Below are 27308 nucleotides of genomic sequence, written 5' to 3'. Positions count from 1 at the left end.
TCTTTTATATGTCCTTCTCTTTCCTCCCATACAAGAGCTATAAAAATTATGTATCTTTTAAAAACGACCAACTTGGGGTCACGCTTTGAAAAGGGTGGCCCAAGTTCGCTTCAACCTCAACGATTAGCGTGCTCACTCTAAGAGCCGGTAGTATAGATTGAATCTGCAGATCCAACCCGTTAATAGGCTAAAAATAAGGGGTTAGGATTGGTTAAAAGCCAACCAACTACTAACTCAAAATATATAACCTCTACCGCCATAACCCGAACTCGAGGAGTTGGCCCGCGACCGCAAGTGAACCCACCTATTTTTTAAAAATAAATAAATAATAAAGACAAAAGTAAGGTAAACTTACACTTCAAATTTCATTGTCAATAAAAATAATTAGATAAAGAGAGTTATTTAGTGTTGCTTGTTGGTTTTATTGGAAAAAAATGTGTGGACTTGTGTATTACTATATTAGAAAATCGAACAATCATGTACTATTTACATTTTATTATGTTGTAATTTTTATTTGGATGTTTGTAATATTTTATATTATTTTTAGTGTTTTTATTTTTATTATATATAACTGCTAACATTTAGAAAACTAAAAAAAAAAAGCAAGAAGAAAAAATATATAAATTTTGACAGGTTGGTGGGTTGATCCACTAACCCGTTCGAAAACGAGTCTTTTTAAACCCGCACCATATAACTCGTGACTTGTCACGATTGCAGGTTGCCCCGTTTAACCAGTCTTATTCACTGCTCATGAGCGTTCTCTTTATCTCTCTCTTTTGAGGGTTCCGTGTGTAGGATTTGAGCTGTATTTGAAAGCCTCTCGCCCCTCTTCCCCCCCCCCCAAACTTCGTCTTTTGCGATTCACTCCTCCAACAGCCTATATACACCTCTTTTTTCAACTTGTTTTTCCTCACACACACTCTCACACACCTTCCTTCTTCTTCGTCTTCCTCCTCCTCCTTCCTCCCCACAAACCCATCATTACGGAGGCATTTGAATTCAGCACCATGTTCTGCTGGTTTTCTTGTTTTTTGATAATCTCTCTCTTCATTTCACCCATCAAGTCCTTGATAATCTTGTTTTCTTTTAGTCCACTTTGATGCGAACTGGTAACCGAGCCCTTTCTGCCCCAAAGGGGCCTATATATATCCATCTCTTCTTCATCTTCACAGCTACAGCAGCCTAAATATGCTACTTTCCCCGTCTTCTCTCTCTCTCACACACCATGGCTGACACAGTGAGGTTTGTTTGCTTTCTCTCTCTCAATTAAGTACTCTGCTTTCTCAATTTTCATTTCTCGTCTGCTCACTCCATATTGCAGATACTTTGAAGCTTCTTTCACTTCCCATCGCTCATATCTGCTCCCCCCACGTTCTCTTTGAATCACCCGCCTTCTACCACTTCCTATCCCTATATTTGCTGATATAGTTCTTCACCATCAACACTCTGTTTTTCTCAAAGTAAAGTTTGCTGTTTTTTGCAGTTCAGAGCCCTGGCATGGTACCTTTGTATTCTTAATCACAGCGATGGGCATGGTGGTTCAAATGCACTTTGAAGGCTCATCTCCCGCCGACGAGCACTCCGCACATGTGTGGATCTTCATAGGATGCTTGTTCCTTTTTGCCTTTTCATCTGCCTACTACGAGTCTCACTCCTCCAACTCAAACAATGATTGCCCATATCTCAAACTCTCATCCCACATAGCTGTAATCTCAGGAGGCATGACTTGTGCAGTCCTAGTATCTGTGTTGGTTTCTAAACCTGTTATACCGCTCATCATCATTATATACCTCATGGGCCTCCTTATATATTTTGCCCCAAACCCAGTCACCGAAATATGCAAGAACATTGGTTCATATGTTTATGACATTTGCAAAGGAATTAAGCATAACCATGACCCAATAGCCAACATACAAGTTTCGATTGACAGGTTTAGAGGCTTCTCAGACTGATAAGTTATAATGTTATTGTACTGTTTGTCTCCTCCCTATTAGATCATCATCTGGAATTAGGTTTCTTCAATATATATGAAGAGAAAATTGCAGCTGTACACGAGTTTATTTATATGCAAAAAGCTTTCCTAACTGTACGTGGGAACGCTTGTATTTAGAACCTCTGACCTTACTACTCTTTACTTGCTTTATTATTTTATTGCAAAAAATACCTTTTTCCCCTTAACAAAGCGGCTCTGTTTTCCGCGTTGAAAACAGAGCCAAATAGAACATGATCAAATGTCGTCGTTTTGACCAATGACAAAGGCGGAGGATGATCGAAAGTCGTCATATTAGTGACAAAACCAGAGCCACTACATAGGATGATCGAAATTGTCATAAAAAACCTGACTCTGTTTTTCTTGTTCTGCTTTTTATAAATTAATTAGTATTAGGAACAAAAATTCAGTCTAATATAATTAAAGAGTGCTTGTTACCGAAAGAAGAACAGAAAATTAAGAACATTAGATTACGAAACCCTGAAGTGTGTGTAAGTTGAGTTTGGATGGGAACGAAGAATGGTGAGCACACAAGTCAATCTGGTTATTTTGTGGCAAAAGAAGGGGAGGCAATACTGCACCAATGTCCCCCCCAAAAAAAATCATAGTATCTTAATATGAAAACTAGTCATAAATTCAATTTGATTCTAAATATAACAACTTGATTCATTTTATCATTTATATATTTTTTCTTTTAAAGCAATCATCATAGACATATTAAAAGTTTTTCATTACAATTAAAAAAACATCAAACTTTGTCCAATTAGTATTCCCCCATGACCCACCCCCGCGCAATTGACTAGTTTTACGGGTCGAAGATAAAGCATTGTGTAGTAACTGAAATACTCTTTCAGTCCTAAATATAAAGTCTATTTTGTAATATAATTTACATTACAAAATAGGTCTTATATTTAGGACTGGAAGACGGGAAGAGTATCTTTTTAGCTATGTCAAAAAAAAAGGAAGCCGTACCATGGCCTGTTACCTTTATCTTTTTCATACTTTTCTTTCTTCACATTCAATTGTTCCTATTGAAGAAGAAAAAATGGATAATTGAGATTCAATATTTTATAAGATCATTATTTTTTTTTCCCATTCTCAGGTAGTTTATAGTTGTGAACTGTCCACATTAATTTTTTTATAAATTAAATTTATTTATTTTCTCTTTAATTATGTAATTATTTAATCATAGCATTTTGGTCTTTTAACTAGGTTCCCTCTGCACCACTCATGTTTCCCTTGGCGTTTGAAAGGTGATGGCTCCCCCCTTCCGTTGAACCCCTGGCCCTTAGAGAATGAACAACGTACATTCGAAATTTGGTACTGTCTTCGTGTCCTAATACAAGGACTGATAATTAATTTATGAACATTGAGAAATTTAGTTATATTAATTATTTTTAATAAATATATATTGATTTTTCTATAATAATTTCTTAATTAATCATGTGTCTTATAACTACCCTTTTATAAACACCCTCATATTATGTGTAATCAACAAAAATACTTTAAAAAATAATTTTAAATTTTAAAAATTAAATTAAGATTTTATGTCTAAAATCAAAATAAACCGTTTGTCTAGCCCTTTTATTTAGAACTAGAGCTAGTATACAGGAAGCTTGCGGGGGCGGGGTTGGGTTTCCTATCACATAATATTTATCACTACAATAAAACTTATATTCGAGAGTCTAATTCAAATGGTTTAGTTTTAAAATTGTTAACTTTAAGTTTTTTTTTTTAACAAATGATGGTTAAAACTTAAAAAACTATCTTCATTTTAAATGTTACGTATATTAAAATTAAAAGAGAATAAACATAGAAAATAAAATAATATTACATCTTGGTAGTCCAGTCCTTTCTAGAATGGGAAGCATTCCACGTTGATGCATCCAAATTTATTTCAAGTTTGCCCGAAATGGAACACATTCCATGCTCATTTAAAAAATAAATAATTATATATAGGATATTCGTCTTCATCTAAATGATTTTGAATGGTCCAGATTTAATTTAGGAAAAATCGCAAAAAAAAACCCTTGAAATAATAAAATTTGAAATGAGTACTTGAATTAACAAAATTGATGGCTGGACGAAGGACAGCTCTCCTATGTCAGCATTACAGCGCGTTTGATCATTCCCAAACAGGTGTCAGATGAGTTCTTTTGGGTTTAATGTTATCTTGAAAGTTTTTAAATTGTAACAATCTTGTCTAGGTCATTATTGAGGTTAAGTTTGACCACTAACTACTAATTCTATTGAGGTGAAAAGTCTCTACATGTGATTCATGTCATTTTTGTCGAGTTAAAATGCAAATTTTCTGTGGAAGTTTCTATTCAAGAGCATTAGGTGTGCATAAGATTTTTTTTTTTAAAATTCAATGTCGCCCCTAAAATTTCCAACTCATAGCAATTTTGCCTTGGCGATTATTCTGGTTAACTTTAACTGTTAGTTAACAAAACATGTCGATTTAACAAGTCTACATGTTATCTACTTCATTTTTTTTCAAGTCAAATTTATAAATAAGAGAAAATTTTTTAAAAAATGAACAAATTTTATTGGTTTTATTTGTTTATTCTAATCTTTCATTTTATTGGGTTTTACTCTGTATAAATTAGATTGTCTTCTTATGTGAAGGGATCCTCTACTTTTTCATTATGATCTTTTTGCTATGAATTTTACTTCGTTCTACATTATTGATGATTACTTTGATATTTGGAATTTGGGAAGCTTTTTTATATAAGTCGAGATAAAACTGTTCTTACATATTTACCTTGAGCATAGTAAAATCACTCTATCCAAACACAACCTGTTTAAGTGTTAACTTTATATATCACCCTCTCTTTCCATTGATTACCCATCATCCATTATCGTGCTGCACAACTTTTTGACTTTATAACCTCTTTTGATATATCTAGATGGAACTTTAGCACTAGATAGCCTCAACACTGAAATACTGGTTGATGGCTAATTATTGACAAAAGGAAACAAAAACTTCGCCGCTTTCTCTTTTTTACCAACAGAGAAAAAATAATTTGCCTCTATAGCATGATCCATCTGCTATCTCCTTTTTTCTTTTTATTTTCCTCTGGTAAATAATTAAAATCCATAAAAAAATAGTGTCTTAGATATTCCCTTTGTCCTTGTTTATTGACTAACCACCTAGTACCTACATTTTTTTCAGAAAATCAAGAAAAAAAAAACTCTCATTAAAATTTAAAAATTTTGTTTGATGAGAAGGCCCTAAATCAGAGTAGGGGTATTCTATGTGTATAAAATTTGTAAAGTACCAATATTTTCTGTGTACAAAAATTTATTAGGTTTTTCTAAAACAAAATTCAATTGGAACTCCCTCTCTTTTCGCAAACAAAGTACCTAAAATTTAAAAGAAGGTGAGAGAAAAAGTTTTGTTTTCACGGTTACTACTCGCTGTTTTATTCTATTTTTTGTTGACTTTAGCTCGCATAGTGTGAAGTGTATAATCGTATTTTGCATTAATAATAAAGAAAAAAAAAATAATAATAATAATTAGAAAGGGGAAAATCTCTTAAAAAACCAACCAAATAGCCATATCTAATTTGGGTCACTGAACTTATGAAACTTCTAATCCAGCCATATAGCCTAAGGAGGGATTTAAAAGTTTGATCAAATTACATTAGTGTCCCTAGGTTTAGTCAAAATTTGTTGCAAAGATATTGTAGAGAAGTAAAATTTTTAATTTAAAATTGAAACTTGTAAACTGTATAATGGAATTTACTAATTGTAAAGGTTTTTCTCATAGGACGGAATGTAATTTTAAAGGTCTTCTTGTGCTCAAGGCTTTTTTTTTTTTAAGATTTATTGGAAATGTTTTGTGAAGTGAAAAAGTTAATTTAGAAGATCTTGAGAACTGCATAATAATAAACTTGTTAATTTTTAAGGATATATATTGTTTTTAAGTTTTAACGTGTTGTGGGGAATGAGAAGTCATTAGTTTTGGATTGAAATTTGCGAATCACGTAATGAAACTTTTTAATTAGTTTTCGAGGGCATATTGTGCTTAAGTTTTTCTTTCTTTTTTTTTTTTCATGAAGATTTGTTGCAAATGCATTGTAGTGAAGGGGAAGTTATATTCATTTAAAATTGTAACTTGTGAACTACGCACATAATAAAACTTGTTAATTTCACAGGGTCATTATTGTCATTTTAACTAGATTTTAAGTCTGTAATTGAGTTACTTAACATTATTAAGATTTCATAAGTTCAGTGACCCAAATTATGAACTGAATTATTTGGTTGGCTTTTTAAGGAATTTTTCCCAAAGAAAAACGCGTGTTTGCAATACAATAATAAATTAAAGGCGTTTCAGGTTATGCCCCAGCACGGTGAATGCGACACAAGTACGTACACGAGATCATGACTAAATTAATATTTAATATTCAACAGAAACCAAGTAAGCATAGAACCGAGGGCTTCAGTAAAACTGAAATTAAACAACAAAGCTAGTAAGTAAACAACAGAATATCAGTCGTTCTCCATATATGAAAGCGTCCCCAAATACAATGAGGAAAGCATTCCTATGTGGGTGAGAGAGGGAGTGAGAGAGAAGAGGGAATGGTTGATGTAAAGAGAATGGTGACAATGATATATGGGCTTGCCTGTAGAGCTGGTAATATGGGTTGACTGTGGGGATACGGGCCAGTCTGTAGCAGAACGGGCTGAAAGCGGAGCGGGCTCAAGTAGCCCGCATTTTGACAGGCTGGCAAAATGGAAGCCCGCCTGTATTTAAAAAAAAAAAACGAGAACACACTACTTTTGGCACCTTTTCACACCTGAACGTATTTTTCATTACAAATTACAACATTCAAAGACAAATAAACATCCAGAACAGTTAAAAAACACCAACCAGCGTCCAGCAACAATTCAACATTAATTCAAGTGTCCAAAAATTAAATATTACAAACAAAACACATCTAAATCCCAAATTTTGAATTTGACTCTAGAGACAGCCAGCCAAAGTCTTGAGCTTGCGTCTTGATTCGCGAAACAAGGTTGCTGCACCTGTGAGCTTGCGACATGAAGATGATGGAGCTGGGCAATAGCAATTCGAAGACAATGGGGCTGGGTGATGGCAATGCGAATCAAGGAGACAAGAAGCGAGGCTGTGTCACGGTGAGCTACATGCGTGGTCAATGTCGGCGATTCTGGTTTCTGGGGAGTGGGGAGTAGCCAAGTGGGGACTGCTTAGTGCGTGAGTGTGTGGTGGGCTGGTGGCTGCAGGATGATGGAGCGAAACTCTGAATTCTGAATTTTGGAAGGATCAAGGAGTACGGGTGAAGGTCACTGAAGGCGATTCAGCGAAGGGCAAAGTGCGAATTGCAAAATAGCGAAGTGCGAAGCTAGGGACTTACTGACTTAGGGGTTAGGGCAGCTGGGCAACACGATTTTGTTTTAAAAAATTTATGATTAAATTTAAATTTTCAATTTTTTTGGGTTGGGCTAAAAATTAAAAAAGACTTGAAGTTGGACTTGGACCAGGACCACCATATAGTATATAGACCATGAGACAAGAGTGATGAGTCCATGATTGTGAGCCTGTGAAGTATAGTAAAAAAAAAAAGCGGGCTAGCCCGTGGCGGAGCAGGCTGACAAAGTTCAGATTTCAGCGGGCTAGCATTTTCCCAACCCAAACCCGCTCTTTTAGGCGGGCTGGCAGACTGGGCCTGCAGGCCCAGCCTGTTTTACTGGCTCTTCGCTTGGGACAAAGTACCATGGAGCTTAACTGGGCAAGTCCATGCAAAGAAGCGGGGTAGATCAAGGGGGAGCGCGTCGCGTGTCGCTACCCGATGGGATGACCCCATCCGTGATGCCTGGGCGAGCGGAGAGAAGCGTGAAAGGAAATCACAAAACCTTCGTCTAGTATGTGGTAAAGATAATGGCGAGAATATGTGGGATGTTGAGATTTCAAGAGACTTAAACCACATGGCTAGTGAAAGAAGCAAGGGCGGGAAGGCGGGCGGTAGAGGAGAGGAAAGTCTGACGAAGGAGAGAATGAAGGTTCATCACAATTTCAAAGTGTTAAAAGCACACATATTGATCCTCATCGCCAAGGTAACCACATGAGATATGCAAAGCAAACGCAGCTTAAAAGACCAAATGCCATAGTTAAATATTTTTATTATTTTGCAAAAGATGCCGCCTAATTAATCTCCATTGATTTAGCATGGCAATCTCAAATCTCGATTAGTGAATTAGAATTGCCACAATGATGGGTCTATGATCTATAGTAAATAACAACAACAATATTCAACGGGCGAGATTAATTTTAAGCTTCCAAACGTCAATATATGGCTTATGCGCGAGAGAGTGTGTATGCTCCGATAAATGTAATGTTTTAACATTTTGAATTGATTAACAGTACTGTGCTTTTGCATCATCATATTATTTCTAAGAGAATATATTATAATTTTTTTAAAAAATAAAATTACAATTTTATTTTTTCCCAAAATTTTTTAGTACTCCTCCGGTCCTTAATATAGGACCCGATTGTTGAGTTGGGTTTAGTCATAAATATAAGACTCATTTCTCATATTTATCAAATTTCTCTAAACTACCCCTATGGATACTCCCTCAACCATAATCAAATAGAAGAGGGAGATGAGGTATTAAGAAAGATGATTATGGTGTTTTAGAAAAAATGTGTTACTTTTCTTATAATTAACCAACTTACCTAACTTCTTTAATCTAATCAAATTAGTTAAATGAGTCTTATATTAAAGAGTGGAGAAGTAATTTTTAAAGACGAAATCAAACTCGGTTTTGTACATCTGGTCGGCTTGTCTTTAACCTGACACCCTAGGATCGGGGCGTCTGGACGTCGCATGACCTTTGTCCGCTTCTAACCGTAGCGAGGTGGGAAGAAATTCTCGCGTGCTTATCTACTTTCCCGCGTAACACAATATCGAGTATCGGCAAAAGCATGTGGTCCACATGATGCGGATGAATGAAACAAGGTTAAAAAAATGAAAAGCTGCTGTACAGCGTGGAATCAAAGACAAAAAGTCAAAAATATCCCTATGTATAGTTGTTTTTCCAATTCAAATGTTTTTTTTTGGCCACCTTCTCTTTCTATTCTACAAAAATTTATTCCAAAAAAATATTTAATTTTAACATTCCTAGTGAAATATGCAACACCTAATTTTTATATACTAATAGGATCATTTTAACGTCTGTGAATCACTAACGCTAGATTTTTGACTTGGGAAAAGATAGGAAATTTTTTTTCCTTTAATTAATATTAGAATCCATCAATCAAACATTTCAAATGTTTTGAACAATTGAAGACTAATCAACAATCAACCTTGCTTTTAATTTAATCTTTTATCACCTGGAATGATTTCATACTGTGCAATCTCATAATATTATATTAAAAATATAGCAACCATCTTGGTTGGCAGCACATACTTGCACCCGGCAGTGATCTCCTCCTTATAGATGATACAAAATAATATTTACATAAAGCAAGTAAAGTTACTTGCCCAAATAAAATATATAATAAAATAAATATTAACTTATCAAGATATTTTGCTACATATTTACAGAATATAACAGCTATCTCTGCTCTTCAACCAGTCCAACTTCTTCTTATACAACTTCCTTTCCCTTAAAGTTGTGCACCTTTGCTGTATATTATGGAAGGGAGGGTAAGATTCCGAAGAATCCCCATAATAGTAATTTCTAGCAAACACAAATACAGATTACATAAAGTATGCAAAACAAGCCAAAGTGAAACATAACCTTGCAAGCTAATACAATTAAGCATTTATACATAATGACAGATAGATAAGCTGAATAAATAATACGCAAATAATTGACAGATACTGCCCCATGTCTATCAGCTACAAGTGATCACGGCTAAATAATCCGTGCAAGGAATTAAAGATTACATGCTCTCATGCTTTAGAAAAGTAATATGGCACAAATAGACATGCAGCAATCATACATAAGTATAAGGTAGGAAAGAACCACTACCTGGTTTGCTTCTCTCTAAATCAAGCCTTACTATTCTCCTTTCTTTTTGCTTTTTGGTGAGCTTGAGCATATATCAAAACCTATCATATTTGTAAAGATAGATCAATATTTGATCCAACTATAATTCATAAATTAAATAACTCTCTTTAAATTCCAAATCTTCTTTAATCTGTACCCTTACATAATAGTTGGTCATCTTGGACAATTTTTCTTGTTCAAACTATTCTCTTTGAAACGCTTCCTTTCTTATTTCAACTCATACAGTTACTTTACTTGATAACTAGTCATCAAAATAAATCCTAAATTCAATCATTTAATCTCTAAGCTTCCCATAGCCTTAGCAACATCTTCAATAACTTTATTAACACCTAAATTCGTAGCTATCATTAACTCTCAATAACGCTCACTTACTTTCTCAATCTAGAACTTCCAGCTTTCTATATATCTCCAATCAACACACACATGTAACAAACATATATAAATATATCAATTATGTTTTAATCACCCCTTCCATTAAACCTCGCAGCCTAACCTCCTCCTGGAAAACAATTTCAGATTCAATATTTTCCATCCCCAACTTCCACGTGACCCAGTTTCTTTCAATTTCATGAACATCCCACGGTATCTACACATATAGTAAAATTTGTTAAGACAAATCTGCGACTATAGATATGCATATATATTATATCTCATTTATTCCATTGGATTACTTCAACTTCATAACCACCAATATAAATTCCATTAGATTTCGGCCAAACACAGAACAACAAGAGAGCATTAGAACTCCAATCTCCAAGTGTAACCTCATCTATATGCGTGTATGCGTTCACCTTCCTCTAATGTCCCAAATTCAAGCCCCTTAATCCAATGGCAAGAGGCTCTCAGCTTCACCTTTCTCCCATATTAATTGATATTTACTGCTGCAACTTTTTCTTCTTAAATCACTGAGCCAACCGGACACTTATATACAAACACACACACATATATATTCTTGCATTTACTACAAAACCCCACCGCGCACAACCTATTTCCAATGTGCCTCACGGCCTTCATTCCATGACAATCATTTCAAGCCTAACATCATAATGATAGTAATCCATCAAGCAGAGAACGATACCTATGAACCGGCTTACTAACATATATAAATATATATAACCCAATTTCAACTCCATTCTTTTGATTCATTGGACTCCCGACTCGGTCAACACAAAAATAATATATAATATCACATGCACTTTCAGAAATCCAACTCTTGAAGTTCAAACTGAGAAATTTCCAAGCCTTATATTAGATTGCTTGTCCCTTGTTTCGGAAATTATGAACAAGAGCAGAAAACTCACATGCAAAGTAATATATATAAATTTCGGACTCCTCTTTCTCATAGCACCATGTAACCCGACACACATGAACCCAACTGACACCCCCTGTTTCACATTCTCACGGTAGAGAGGGAAAAAGAAACATGCAAGCCCAAAAACCACCATTACAACATCCATTGTCATCCTTCAACACGACATCATAACTTAGCTTCTCCGTTCCCACACTTTCTCTCACTAAACAAGATTCTCTCTCTGGAATCACACCCAAAGAACAGCACCCAATAAAGAAAATGAAAGCAGGAAAGGACTCATGAGGCTCACCTCGGTCAAAAACGAAGATTGCATGCAAGTTTCAGGCGTCCGATCAGTACTTTCTTCTTCTCTGCTTCTCCACCGTTTCTCTCTCTCTCTCTCTCTCTCTATTTTTCCTCTCGTTTTCGATGCAGAAATGAAATGGAGGTGGATAACTGATCTGATGGTTAAAAGGGCGAGGCACGCGTGAGGTGAGAGATTCCTGGACCAGTTTGCCCCTCTATCATATTTATTCCTTAAATTTTATCCTTCTCCCATTTTTCTGAAATATAAAACATATCCAGAAATTAAACCAAAATATCTTATATGGATTTTTCTTATCCATTAGCTTCTTTGACCCATATAATAGATTTTCTAAAAATTCTGGATCAAAGTCAATTCCTAATTAATTTTCTTGAATTTTCAAGAAAATAGCCATCCACTCTAGAAATTAATCCTTAACCCATTTTAAGGATTTTATGTCTCAAACAACTTCTTTACCTCATAAAATAATTCCTGCAAAATTTTCTAGTTAATTAGAAACCTCTAAGTATTTTTCTTAGAATTTTCTAAGAAAATAACCCATTTTGCTATGAAAATAGCTTTAAAATTATTTAAGCCAGTTTTTGGGGAATGAACTTTTCCAAAATATTTCTAAGCTCTCAAAATAAATATTCCATAATTTTTCCCAATTTATTTTTTCATTAAATAATTTTAATGAATTTTCTCTTTTCTACTTATCCTAAGTCAAAATTCGGAATGTTACAAAATACTTATTAGAATAATTGATAATTTAATACTACCTCTTGTTCTTAATATAAAACCTAGATAACTAATTTAGAGAGATTAATAAAATAAAATAAATTCATTATTTGTAACAAATATATGTTAATACATGTTCAAAAAAATAGAAATGAGGTTCCCTTGAAGAGAATTAAATACCAAATTTTTTTTAAATCATCAAATTATTTTGAAGTACTAAGGGACCTCATTGCAAGAGATTTTACGTGCTTAATACCAAATTCTCTTTTTTTTTTAAAGTATGTATTGACAATTGAAATAACAGTTGTTAATAATTTAAGATGTAACGTTAATAATTAATACTCCTTTGGTCCTATTTATAATGCACTTTCAGCATATTTCACACATACCAAGAAAAATCTTAAACTTCATTAACTCTCATTTAAAATTTAATGACTTTTCAACTTTATCCCTATTTAATATATATTATACCTCATATAAACAAAGTCAACACAATAATAAATTAAGGGTAAAAGTGTACATCTATACAAAAAATTTCTTTCAGTGCCTTATAAATAGGATCAAAAAGTACCTTTTCTCTCTATTACCAGAGGAGTAACTATTATTAACACCTACTCTACCAAGCCATATCTAAAGACGGTTTAGCATAATCAATATCAATATCAATGCATTATTAGCACCTGTTCCACGGAGCCACATCTAAAAGCGGCTTAGCATTGGTTTTAGAGACGAATTATTGTTTACAAGCCATCAATCAATATCAATATCATCAATCATCAATATATTATTAACACCTGTTCCACCAAGCAATATCTAAAAACGGCTTAGCACTGTTCGCAAGCCATGTTGATTAAATTTCATCTCCCTCCATCTCTTCACATCTCCTTTCTCCTTTTCAGGAATCTCAATCCCATTTTATCTCATTCAAAATGTTTGTAATCTTCTTTTATTATTCATTTCATTTATGCTTTTTCCCTTCTTCCTCTTATTTTATTTTCCTTTTGCTGATTTCACCTTTCTTTATTGTTCTTCGGTTTCTTTTTCTTTGGCCCCTCTTATTAGGTTTTCCAATCATTTCTTGCAGTTCATCGAGTAAGGAACAAAACAAAAACATGTGTTCTGTCTCTGATTTCTTCTTATTTGCTCGAGGTAGCTCTACTATTCTCTTTGAACTCATCTCTCTCCGCGACATTGATCTAAGAACGAAGAAGTTGTTCAAAGATCTGCCATATTGACGTAGCTAAAGCTCAACTATGATTTACATGAGAGATGAGCTTCTCATCTACTTATTCTCTCTAGAAGATGAAGAAGAGCAAAGGTAATGTTGGCTATTTCTTCACAATCACCAAAATTTTCTTCGGATTTGTAATCGACGGGGAAAATAAGAAGGTCTGATGCGTGGTTACCGTAAAGTTTCTAAAGCACAATGAGAGAGACATCTGGTAGGTTATGTTCACGATTTGAGTTCTTATCTTCTTCTGTTTTTTTTACGCCATATATATATATATATATATATATATCCATTCTTCCTCTCCCCTTCTTCGTTTCTGTTCTCTCCCACCATCCTTCTTCTATTTTCTGTAAGGATCTTTAGAAGGTTATGGTTGTTTAGCGGTTTGATTTTTTATCTTCTCTAAAATTTTCTTCTCAACATCTTTCAAGGGTTTGCTTTCTTCGTTTGAGTTTTTAGATTAGAAGGAACGAAGAAATAAAGATGAACGGAAGGAAAGGATGAACACCAATATGAGAGGTCATGGATAGAGATGGCTAACAATGTGGGGATATTGCGACCAAGGCAGCGGTGAAGAAGCTACGGCAAAGAAGGATGATATGAGGTGAACTAATTTCCTCTTCCCCATGTCTAGCTTCGACAATTTTGGTTTTTGGGTTCTTCTATTTTATAGTATGTTCAGATATAGTTTTAGAGCTCTCTATCTATTGATTGTATCTATTCTTCGATTTTGGGTTCTTCTATTTTATAAAATTCAGATATTTAGTTTCTTTTATGTTATAGTTTTCTATTTGTTGATTTATATCTTGCTTTCAAGAGGGATACGTCAGAATGAACCACTTTATATCGGTTCATCCTTCTCCTGCTTTACATCAGGCTTTCCCACGAGGTGAAAATATTTTGGTTGCTCAAGTTTTACCACATGAATGATATTCAATTTCCCAAAATATCGGAACTTTAAAGTTACATAGATATATTATTATCAAATTTGATGCAATGACTTAAAATGATCATTGCCTCCGCATCATGATAAAGTATATAGCAGTAAGATTAACTTAACTTTATTAATCTCAGTAGGTAAGGTTTTATTGTGAACCATGTGAAACTATATCCTTTAATTCTTTTAGTGTTAATCAGAGCAATTCTCACAAGTGAGGCTCTAACAATAAAATGGTGCGGATCCACATACATACTGTAAAACGTGGGCCTGGGAATTCCTGAATAACACTATATTATTATTCAGATTATTCTCTCACAATGTATTACATCAAACCCCCTATTTATCCTATACGAACTGGGCTTTACAAGAAATAAGGCCCAAGACAAATAATTAAGTCCAAATAGAATCCTAAATTCTGAGTACAAATTATTTATTCCTAACAACCTAAATTACAAACTTCTATTCTCAACACTCCCCCTCAAGTTGAGAACCAAACAAATTCAAGGTTCCCAACTTGCTGAGAAGTCTCCTTTGAGTTTCCTTGCTAACAGCTTTAGTAAGAATATCAGCCTCCTGATTTGAAGACCTCACATGCTACAGCTTTATCAGGCCTTGAGTCACTTTTTCTCTCACGAAATGACAATCGATTTCGATGTGCTTGGTCCTCTCATGAAACACCGGATTTGAAGTTATGTGTATTGCTGCTTTGCTGTCGCAATACACATCCACTGGTTTTCTGTTGCTAATTCCTAGATCTTGCAACAATCCAAGCACCCAAATAACTTCTGAAACCGCTGAACCTAAAGCCCTCTACTCTGCCTCTGCTGAAGACCTTGCCACCGTGGTTTGCTTCTTTGTCTTCCAGGCTATCAAGTACCCTCCTAGCTTGAGAAGATAACCAGTAACAAATCTTCTTGTGCTACCACAGGCTCCCCAGTCAAAATCACAAAAGCATTCCAGATCCAATTTGCCTTCTGCGCTGAGAAAAACACCTACTCCTGGAGATTGTTTAAGGTATCTCAGCACTCCAAAAGTTGCTGCCATATGTGATTTCATCGGATTTTGCATAAATTGACTCAAGACCTGTACAGGAAAAGAAATATCAGCTCGTGTAACGGTTAAATATATCAATTTACCCACTAACTGTCTATATCTTTCTGGATTCTTCATCAAATCATCTGGTTTATTCTTTCCTTCCTCATATGCTAACAACTTTAAATTCTGCAACATAGGTAAGGATAGTGGCTTACACCCACTCATCCCTATTTCAGCAAGCAAATCAAGGACATATTTTCTTTGATTTAATACTACACCCTTACTGGATTTGGCAATTTCAATTCCCAAGAAATACTTCATCAAACCCAAGTCCTTGATTCTGAATTGTCTGTGCAGATAGTCTTTGACCTCCTCAATTCGCTTTTCTGTACTACCTGTAATAAGGAGATCACCACATATACTAGCACAAACACAGACCCATCATGATAATTCTTATAATACAAAGAATAATCATGTTTACTCTGATTAAATCCTCTACTTACCAAGGCTATAGACAGTTTCTGATTCCACTGTCTAGAGGCCTGTTTTAATCCATACAAAGATTTCTTGAGTTTACACACCATATTTTCCCCCTTATTATCAAAACCTTGGGGTATAGTCATGTAAACCTCTTCATTAAGATCACCTTGCAGAAAAGCATTGTGCAAATCCATCTGATAAAGATTCCAATTATTTACAGCTGCCATTTTCATTACTATTCGGACTTAAATCATTTTTACCACAGGAGAAAATGTCTCATGAAAATCTATTCCTTCCCTTTGGGTATACCCCTTTGCCACTAGTCTAGCCTTATACTTGTTTATTGTTCCATTTGGCTTATACTTCACTTTGTACACCCATTTACATCCTATTGTTTGTTTTCCTCTTGGCAATTTTACTAGTTCCCAAGTCTTATTATGTTCTAAGGCCTCTATTTCCTCTTTCATTGCTTTGACCCAATTAATATCCTTTACTGCCTCTTTATATGATTGTGGTTCACTAATAGAGTCAATAGAACATAAGAAGCACAAGTAAGAGGAAGAAATATTTTCATAAGACATATATTTCTCTATAGGGTATCTACAGTTACCTTTTCCTATCTGATTGTTATTCGGTCGAGTGCTCACCAAATTGCAAATGTAATCTTGTGCCCAGATTGGTGGTCGTTTGTCCTTGGTTGGTCTAGTGGAAGGCTGTGCAGCATGATTCTGGCTCTGTGACTCAACAGAAGGACTTGTATTGTCCTCTACACATACATCATTATTTCTTTGTTGATTATATTCAGTTTTAGAGTCATTCCCTTTGTTAATTTCTAATGTTATTGGAGTATCCTTAGGATCAAACATGAACATTTCCCTAAAATACTTACTTACTCCCCCTTGGTTCATACTCATGGCATCTTTGAAAGGAAACTTGTTTTCTATGAAGTTAACATGCCTACCTACAAAAATATCTCTATTGTGTAAATTAAGCAACACAAAACCCTTTTGATTATTGGGATATCCCAAGAAGACACAAGGTAAAGATCTGGGCTTAAATTTATCCACATTAACTAAATCAATAGCATAGGCTAAACAACCAAAAGCTCTCAGATTGGTATAATCAGCAATTTTTCCATACACAATTTCATAAGGAGTCTGAAATTTCAGAATTTTAGAAGGTAATCTGTTGACAAGGAAACAAGCCATTTTAACACATTCTCCCCAATAATTAATCGGCACCCCAGATTGAATTATCAAACCTCTAGCAACCTGTATCAGGGTCCTATGTTTCCTTTCTACTATTCCATTCTGTTCAGGGGTATATGGACAAGAAGTTTCATGCACAATCCCTTTTTCTCTAAGAAAGCATTTCAAATCATTATTAATAAATTCAGTGCCATTGTCACTTCGGATTCTCTTAACAAAAACAGAAAAATGAGTAGAAACATGAGCAACAAAGTTCTTTATATGCATGACGGTTTCTGTCTTATGTTTCATCAAAAATATCCATGTTGCTCTAAAAAAAAATCATCAACTACAATAAGGAAATACTGATGCCCTGAATGTGTGGGTGTTCTATAAGGTCCCCACACATCCATATGAGTTAATTGAAAGCAACTATTTGTCTTAATAAAATTGGGGGAAAAGGGAATTCTAGTCTATTTAGCTTGTATGCAAATCTCACAAATTTTATTCATAGCAATATCCTTGTCCTTTACAACATGTAAATGTCTCATAATAGAGATAGGGGCATGCCCAAGTCTATGATGCAACAACCAAATATAATCTGAATCGAAATGAACTTTCTTATGTTTATCAACAAAATTCACATGCTCATGATCCTCATTCAGTTTCAACAGGTACAATCCTTCCGCAACTTTACCAGTCCCCATCATTCTGCCACCCTGAAGGGCCTGTATAATGCAATAATCAAGAAAAAAATGCAGCCATACAACATGCTTCCCTAGTTAGTCTAGAGACAGATATGAGATTAAATTTCAGCTCAGGAGCATATAAAACTTCTAATAACTCAATACCATTCGAAAATTTAACTTTTCCTACATGAGTCATAGGAACACGCTGTCCATTAGGTATCTTAATAGATTTTATGGGTCCTATATATTCCTTATAGCTATTTAACAGTGATAAATCTCCCACCATATGAGTAGTCGCACCAGAATCAATAACCCAATGAGTATGAGCATTCTTATATAAAACAGAAGTTGTCAAACCTGTACCGATAAGTGCATGAACTATCCCAGATTCAGACTCCTTCCTGAGTAGCTCAAGTAGTTTCTCGTACTGCTCCAATGTGAAGCTCAGAGATACCGTGTTCACAGAGTGTGTTATTGTCTCAGGTTGTTGTCCTACCTCGACCTCGGTTTGATTTACACTTACTTCTTGGTTGCTTTTACTTCTGTTTCCCTTGAATTCCGCAGGGTACCCCACCAATTGGAAACAATTGTCCTTGCTGTGTCCCTTCTTGCGACAGTGGGAGCATTCCACTGGTGAAGATCCTCTGCCACGCCCTCGGCCGCGACCTCTCCCCTTTCCGAGCATTGCCACTCCTTCAATCGGTTGCATCGTAGTGGAATTAGCAATGTGCCTTTGTGATTCATCTTCAAGGATCATCGCGTACGCTTGGTTAACAGAGGGGAGAGGAGTCATGAGGAGGATCTGACCGCGTGTCGGACTGAACAACTCATTCAGTCCCATGAGAAATTGCAACATCTTTGTTGCTAGATCATCTGGGTGTATGCCTTCGAGGTCTCGCACTTGCAGGTCGGTACAGAAATTAACACCGCCTGCTCTTCCCAGAGTTGCTTAAGGCGAGTATAATACCCCGAAACAGACAATGCGCCTTGACGAAGGGAATGAATTTCTCCGTGAATGCTGAAAATTCTCGAGCCGGTGACTTTATCGAACCTTTCTTTAAGATCGATCCACGCCTCTTGTGCTTCTTGAAAATACACCATACCACTCGCCAATTCCTTCGAAATGGAGTTTAAAATCCATGAAAGAACCACTGCATTACACCTTTCCCATTGATCATGGAGGTGTGGTTCTTGCGATTCTTTCGTACACGTTCCATCGATGAAACCCAGTTTCTACTTCCCTCTCAACGCGATCATCATTCCTCTACTCCAAACTGTATAATTCTTAGTTCCGATGAGAATTTGTTGAATAATTGTGGCTCCCTGAGTATCTGATGGATGTAGGTACAGGGGGTGATTGAAGGAGAGGCTCGCTGCGGAGATATCATCAGAGGACATCTTCTTGTCTGCCATTGTGGTTGCGAAACGCAGCGTCGTGGATGGGTTTCTCGTGTGAGAGTGGAAGACAATCTTGATTCTCGAATCAAACTTCCGTGGAGAACCCTAAACGAATTGGGCCAGGCGCCTCCGTCGAACCTGATGCTCTGGTACCATGTAAAACGTGGGCCTAGGAATTCCTGAATAACACTATATTATTATTCAGATTATTCTCTCACAATGTATTACATCAAACCCCCTATTTATCCTATACGAACTGGGCCTTACAAGAAATAAGGCCCAAGACAAATAATTAAGTCCAAACATAATCCTAAATTCTAAGTACAAAATTATTTATTCCTAACAACCTAAATTACAGACTTCTATTCTCAACACATACTAATAAAACAAAATGATTAAATCACTCCGAAGGCACACTGCCTGATCATCCACTTAAATCTTGCATAAATAATTATTGGCAATAGGATAACACAACGATTTTTAAGGATTAATGCAATAGAATACTGTTTTTAAGTATGGATGCTATGTGGTGCCATGGGAGCTATCTAAGGTCATTATAGGATACCATTCAGAAAAAATTATACTGTGCTTCAGGAGTTTCATAAGAAAATGTATTTAGCATCATGTAAAAATTTAAACCGGAGGCGGATTGAACCATGGATTTAAAGAAGACTGAACCCGTGATGCTTACGACTTTGCTTCTTTAATGTTTATTGTTCTGTCATACAACTTTTATGTGTCAGTTAAGCCTTTTTTCTTCAAGCTGATGTTAATCAATGGTAGAAAAAAAGCTAATGTCTAATGGTTCTTATTCTTTAGGGCGTATTTTTATTCAAGTTGTCTTACCCATGCTTAAAATCATAATAATTTAAATGTTCATGCCCAGACTTGCTCTTGCCATCTAACGAATTTTATGTATATTGCTATGTTATTATATAATTCTATGGACGTCAATGTATATAATCATACAGGACTCAACCCATATTAACTTGAAACACGTTTTTTTGTATTAAACAAAGAAGGCCACCAGACAACACTTTGGAGTTCGATATTTTCATTAATTTTCATGAAATTGTCTGTAATTTTCTGTGGGGCGAAGGAGAATTACATATTTCCATGTAATCTATCACATTACTTTAAATTTTTTACACACAGCAAAATCATTTCTGACTGTTATTGCGTATATGTCTAATTATTGAATATCATAGATTGAATTTTCTTTTCTACCAAAGTATAATGATTCTTTCTAGATATTTGTTTTTGCTTTTTTTTCCCCCACATGGTCTTTTGGTGTTTCATGAAAATGGTAAAAGCTTAATGGCGATTAACCCACTGCTGTAGGATATTCCGCTCTAAACATGTATATTAACTGCAACTTTGTTTAGTAGTATACTGTCAATACTGCCACGAGGTTGCTGGCTTTTTAGTAGCTATTGTATGGCCATTTCAACTAACAATATTCACTAAGTGGATTGCCTAAAAAAAAGAGATATAGAGAGAGCGTAGCTGAGCTAATATTGATCACTGGTCAGAGAGATGGAGTCATTGTAATATTTGTTATTGGTCATTAGTCATTTGAATAAGTAGAGAGATTTTGGAAGCATAGATAATGGTAATAGTTTTTTCTTTACTATGTTGCAAGTCATCATCCCCTAGCTGGACCACACTGACTTTCCTGAAAAAGGAGATCTGAACCTCAAGATACAAGCATTTTACCTCTGCTGTGTTTATTTCTTGATGATGTTAAATGACCGAGAATGTCTCAAAAAGCAAACATGCCAAATAAAGTCACATTTCGGTCTTGCTTTCATTGTAGCGTATGGATTCCTTCAAATGACCAGTCTTCTTACAATTAAGCTCACTAATGATTTTATCCTTTTTTTTGTCAGCATTTTCTGTGGCTGATAAAAGGCAATTATTTTTCTGCACAAAAAATTGAAAGATTGGCATAGGAGTCATCTCAAAAAAAGGGTATATCTTAAAAGTATGCATGTGCAGTTTGTAGACAATATTTGCTTTCTGCGGTGCGTTGAACTTTTGCTATGCAGAGTTCTAATGCCATCAAAACGACAGGTCCTTTCTTTGCTTTTTCTTTTTCTTTTTTTCTTTTTTGTGTGAACTGACAGGTCCTTTCTTTATGTTAACAATATATCAATATTAAAAAAAGCCAAACAAACTACGTGTTTTCAAAACCTATCTACCCTGTTATACTATATGAATTTGGGGGTTACCTATTGATTTTGTCGGAGTCTTATCACTTGAAGTCAAATAGTTAGGCATGTAAATTTGTTTCAATTCTTGATTCTATTTCTTTTTCAATGGATTTTCCTGCTTCTATGTTTTACATAATAGTATAACACCTTTGGTTGAATATAGTCCTATTAGTTTAATCATGGGAATCGATTCACTTAATATTTGAAATTTGTAGATAATACTTAAGTATTTTGACTAGAGGCAAGTTATAAAAGCACATGAGAAACAACTTTATCCTTTCCAAGCACTTCACCTATCTTTTTTTTTTTTTGGTTTCAAATTGTTTAGCACGTAACTTTCTCTCAATTCTAATTTCCATTTGTTTCCTGAAAGAGTTTCACACTCTTTGGTTCTTCATTACATTTATTATGATTTTCTATCCTTCCCTGTGCATATAGCAGCATATATAGTGGGGAAACCAGTTTCAGTACTCCTCACCGTGATGAGCACCATAAGCTTATCAAATCTATATCGTCTATATCTGATTTGAACAGTTTAGATTTAAAATTTTAATTAATTATTTTTAAATAAAATTTTTTTTTATAGAATGACAGTTAAGATATTAACTCTATTTTAGATTTCATACCTATTAAAATTATTACTTTAATTAAATAAATATAAAAAATAAATCAATTCTGGACCATCCAAATGAGATATGGATGATCTAGATCTAATGAGCTTGTGGTGCTCATTGACAAACTCAATTATTTTTATATATTTTGGTATCTTTTATATGAGTTTTGTCAGCTTAATTGGTCTCTTTTTGCCTTAATTGATTTATTTTATTTTATTTTGAATTATTTTTTATAGGGGCAAAATTGTCATATTTCGGTTTAATTGTGACTAATTGATTTTTGAGGACAATTAATGCTACCTTATCTTTGAATTTTTGCTTGCAGGTTTTTGAAAGATTAAGAAAATAAAAATTTAAAAATTTAAAAATAAAAAGAAAAATAAAAAAGAAAAAAAATAAATTAATAAAAGGGGAGCAAAACGCTGCGTTTTGCTCCACCCCTAATATCTAATATTACATTCATCATCGGGGGACCTGGACGAACAGAGACGGAGACGCAAGCGAGAGGAGGCGGCATGCACACACGCAGAGACGGAACACGAGCTGGAGGCGGCGAGAGAAGAGAGAGGTCCTTCCATCGGTCCAGTCCATCATCATCGGTGGCTTCTTCTTCTCCTGGGCACAACAAAACCAGGCAAGCTAGACGGCGCGGGGAACCTGGAAAAACAGAGCAAGACGCGAAGCGGAGAACAGAGCTGGGCGAGAGCAGAGACACCAGAGGAGCGAGCGGCTCCGTTCACCACCATCACCACCGTCTTCTCCTTGCCGGCCCACAGAACCAGTGAGGACCACTGTTCCGTCATCTCCTCCATGGAAGCTTGCAATAGAGAATTGCTGGCGGCAGCGAATTTGATGGCAAACCGTGGCTAATTCTTGATTCTCCAATTCAACAATAATGGTAGGAGCTTGGATCTTTAAGGGGAGTTCTAGTTGCTTTAATTTCTTACTCAATAATTGTTTAACAATTCCTAGGTCTTAGGATAGTTTTTTTGATTGTTGGGATAATTGTATTGCTTAATCTGATTATATTTGGAGATTATTGTGACTGAATTATTGCTTAGTATTTGACATGGGGCTGTTTATAGTTTTGATCTCAATTATAATATTGTGGTTATGACATTTATATTTATTTTGGAATTAACATATTGTGATTTTCTAAGGTGGCTTAGAATTTTAGATCATATTGTCTCTTGCTAGCTTTAGTTCTGTTATTTTGGATTTAAGAGTTCTAATTAAGCATTGGTTTTTAGCATCCTTAATCCTATTTTACTATTCTGGTTGTAGTTAGTAAGTTGGGATTTTAGGAAAATATTTTATGGCAACTCGAGGTGGCTCGGTTGTTGGATTAAAAGCTTAATTATAACTCTTAATTCATTGTTTTTAACTCCCACATCTTTTAGAGTGATGATTGCCTACATTGTTGAATTGGAGGATTGATTATTATCATTGTTATTTGTGTGTCTCATTTTCATTTCTTTATTCTTCACTCATTTTAATCATTTTTACATAAAAACAAAAAAAAAAGTATTTTAATTTCAATTTAATTCATAGTGTTTAATTAGAAATTCTCAAATCAAAAATCCTTTTTATAATTTAGGTTACTTGCATTTATTTACTAGGGTTTAATTTCATTTTTGGCTCCCCAAAGTGAATACGACCCGGATTGTGCACTATATTACATTAATTCGGTTAATTTTTGGAGTAACCCCAAAACGACAAATTAAGGGCAAGTTAACTTCACTCATCAAAATGATGAGCATTGAAACTGGTTCCATATTGTGGGCCTTGATGTTCTTCCTCATGCTCGCTCACTGATGTAAATGTTTATAACCATAGATTAATAGTTGTCAAAGAATCATGCTCAAACTTTTCCATAGGAAAAGCAACATGGCTAACTTGAGTAAATGATGTGTCTTATTCAATGACTCATGAAAAGTTAGTTGGCAGTGTCAAAAGTTCTTTATGTAGGTGTCATATAATATTCTAAATAGGAATAACACATCTTCAAAGGTTGGACTGCCTATTAATAAAATCATGTTTTTGGGGTCTGTAGATATCGAGTATAACTTGTCTCTCTTGTTAAAAGACGCATTCTTCAATTGAAGATGCCCATAAAAGGTCGCAGGACTAGAGCAGTGCACATATGGAGGCATTCTGGCTGTAACATTAAGCATATAAAACAGGAAAAAAGTTGATGACACTGCAAACTGACAGCAGTTTATGTTTCTTCTTTTTAGGTCAATGAAAAGAAAGTCATCTTTTTCTTTTTATCATGTTTGCTATCCATTTAAGAGGAAATGGATACTTATTAACTTGTCATAGTTATTGCTCCAAATATTACTGTACAGTTTTGCCTATTTTCAAGTAATTATGTTACTCTATTATTTGAACGTGATAAATCCCAATTATCTTGAGCAAATCACTGAAAAACTTTAAGTGCAAGCATGTTGTGCCAAGAAAATTAGAAAGGAATTAAAGTTGTGTGATAGATTAGTATAGTGATCACCTAAACAGTATGATTAATGTAATCGGTAGTTAAATATATTTGGTTAGAGTTTATATTTCGAATATAACTTTTAGTTCAAAATATAATAAATATATCTGTACTAAATTTTAACATAATAGGCTGAGCATTTTCGGACCTACAACTATAATTTCATTGAGATTTACATTTAAATGTGAAAACATTCCATGATTTTTTATTTTCTTTTTTGCCAACAATTATTAGTATTATTAATTGGCTACAAACAATAATAAGTTGTTACTAATAAATTAAGTTCTGGCAAAAAAAATCAATAGAAAATTAAGATAAGATAATTTCATATTTAAAAGCTTCTTGTGCATCACATGGGAATCACATGGGTGATATGGGAGTGTGAAATAAAGATAAAAGAGAAGGCATGGATTTAGTCAAAGTTCCAAATTAAAAGAAGGATGAGAGGGAAAATAACACCAAGTCATGGCTGCGTTTGAACTTGAAAAAGGGTCAGAGGATATTAAGGAAACTTTGATTTATTCCCTCTCTCCTTAAATATATACTCTCTTTCTAATTTTTATTATATTTCCTCTAATTTTTAATATTTGATACTTTTACTATTTGATATACTTGAGTATTAGATTTGAAATAAATGCTTCCCGTGCAACGTACGGGGAGCATAAGCTAGTTTGATATAAATTGAGTCAAACAGAGCTATAAAAAGGTGACAAAACTATATCAAGTATTTTAATTAGATTTTTTTAATTTTTAATTAAAATTGTTGGTAACAGAGTTTTGCCGCCTTTTGTGGTGCTATCTTGCTCAGTTTACTACTCCCAATAAATTCTACGATTAAAATAAGTAGGTCTAAAAATTAGGTGTTCCACTCCAAAAATATTTAAAAAAAGTTAAAAAGTATTCATTAATTGTATAACATTGATCAGATTTATTTTTAATTTTTAATAGCATAACAATGTGGCATATATATTAAGAGCCTTATTTCCTCTCATTATTACTCAGTATTCTAAATTAATTAATTTTTAGCTCATTTGATACTTAAAATTTTTTTTTCCAGTAGCACTCAATATCTAACACTAATTTTTTTATGGATATAATACTCTGAAATATTTTTTAGTAGCATTCAGTGTCCCAAATTAATTAAGTTTTAGTCCAAATAATACCCTAAAATATTGAGTAAAATATTGTGACTGTCCTTATAGTTTGTATCAATTACATATAGACATTCCCTCTATTTTAAAAACATACAGTTTAGTTCAATCAGTTAACATGGTCAGAAATATTCTAAAAAAATTCTAAAAATATTATTTTTTTTAAAAATGAAATTTATATTAAAATAAATTTTATTTACTATTTTACCTCACATTCTAATAAATTATTAAATTATATTTTTATAATTACATGAATTTTATTCAGTTAAGGTAAACATAAAAGACTTTATTTAAAAATTTAACTATTTTGAAATAAATGTATATACTTAACTAAATATGTTTATAAATTTCTGAAACAAAGATGCATTTAAATTTTTTAAAATTATAAATTTAAATAATTTATAAATATTTCGATTTTATATCATGTAAATTATATGATAAACAAAAACTATGTATTTGAACTATGTTTTTACAATTCAGAAGAAAATCAAAGGAAATAATTTTTAATGAATGTGATTAAAAAATTATAATTATAGAATTTTATGATTTAAATGAAAATTAATAAATTTTATAATATATTAGAAATTTTAAAAATATATGCATGAGAATCATTTTTTAACTTTATAAAAAAAATTTTGAAAAATATAAATATCTAAATAATTATTAAGTTAATAAGAAGCATTTGGGTCCAAAAAAAATTAAAGTCAAAACTTAATAGCCAACTAACGATTTAGGTGGATAAAAATAGAATCTTAAATGTAGGATGAATCTTAAACCCTAAAGCCCTCAACGCCCTTACAGAGCCGATCCTTTTAAACTTGTTTTTCATTTGAAAAGACAAATTCAAACTCAACCCTCACAATTCATTTCCCTTTCTTCTAACTTGACTTGATCTCAATTGTAAGAATTTCCTCTACTTTACTATGGTGGGCCTCCTGCACGAGAGAAAAAGATATGGAATACTATCACTACAAAAAAAACAGACTTTAGGCGACGACTTTCGGCGGCGACAAAAAAAGTCGCCGCTGAAACTAAGACTTTCGGCGGCGACGAAAATGTCGCCGCTGAAAGTGGACTTTCAGCGGCGACTTTTTTTGTCACCGCTGAAAGTTCGCCATTGAAACCAAGACTTTCAGCGACGACAAAAGTGTCGCCGCTGAAAGTGGACTTTCGGCGGCGACTTTTTTAGTCGCCGCTGAAAGTTCGCTATTGAAACCAAGACTTTCAGCAGCGACATTTTTGTTGCCGCTGAAAGTGGACCTTCAGCGGCGACCTTTATTGTCGCCGCCGAAAGTGGACTTTCAGCGGCGACTTTTTTAGTCTCCGCTGAAAGTTCGCCATTGAAACCAAGACTTTTAGTGGCGACAAAAGTGTCGCCGCCGAAAGTGGACTTTCAGCGGCGACTTTTTTTGTCGCTGCTGAAAGTATAATATAATAATATATATTTTATTTTACAATATTAATAAACAAATTCAATCTGGCTCAGCGGCAAGAAGGTTGGACACGAAAGGAG

The 27308-nt window shown here is 34.3% G+C and overlaps 1 protein-coding gene and 1 long non-coding RNA gene across 2 annotated transcripts; both read right to left on the bottom strand.

Annotated features, from left to right (window-relative positions):
* Window positions 1-2824: 2824 nt before the first annotated feature.
* Window positions 2825-14887, bottom strand: LOC114736251 (uncharacterized). Its single transcript, XR_003739337.1, has 3 exons — window positions 14788-14887; window positions 11546-11556; window positions 2825-2837 (listed from the first exon to the last, which is right to left on the bottom strand). It is a non-coding gene; the product is annotated as an uncharacterized LOC114736251 (long non-coding RNA).
* Window positions 14888-16294: 1407 nt separating this feature from the next.
* On the bottom strand, window positions 16295-22953 carry LOC114736223 (uncharacterized). Its single transcript, XM_028924013.1, has 5 exons — window positions 22842-22953; window positions 22625-22807; window positions 18113-18855; window positions 17881-17964; window positions 16295-17467 (listed from the first exon to the last, which is right to left on the bottom strand). The coding sequence occupies exons 1-5, from the start codon at window positions 22951-22953 to the stop codon at window positions 16295-16297; spliced, it is 2295 nt and encodes a 764-aa protein (XP_028779846.1).
* Window positions 22954-27308: the final 4355 nt, after the last annotated feature.

This window comes from Neltuma alba, unplaced genomic scaffold (genome assembly GCF_004799145.2).
Source record: "Neltuma alba isolate B1F8T4 unplaced genomic scaffold, ASM479914v2 tig00002726_pilon, whole genome shotgun sequence".
NCBI lineage: Eukaryota > Viridiplantae > Streptophyta > Magnoliopsida > Fabales > Fabaceae > Neltuma > Neltuma alba.
Note: the sequence above shows the minus strand (reverse complement) of the source record. Positions and strands in the feature narration are given on the sequence as shown.

Bases quoted from the DNA above. Each gene is read 5' to 3' on its own strand.
- LOC114736223 (XM_028924013.1), bottom strand. From the start codon at position 22,953: ATGACGGAACAGTGGTCCTCACTGGTTCTGTGGGCCGGCAAGGAGAAG. The intron at 17,965-18,112 runs GTAGGAAAAGTT...TGCATTATACAG, and splicing joins AGCGTGTTCCTATGACTCAT to GCCCTTCAGGGTGGCAGAAT. The intron at 17,468-17,880 runs GTGAATTTTGTT...GTTTTTGTTAAG, and splicing joins TGAATGAGGATCATGAGCAT to AGAATCCGAAGTGACAATGG.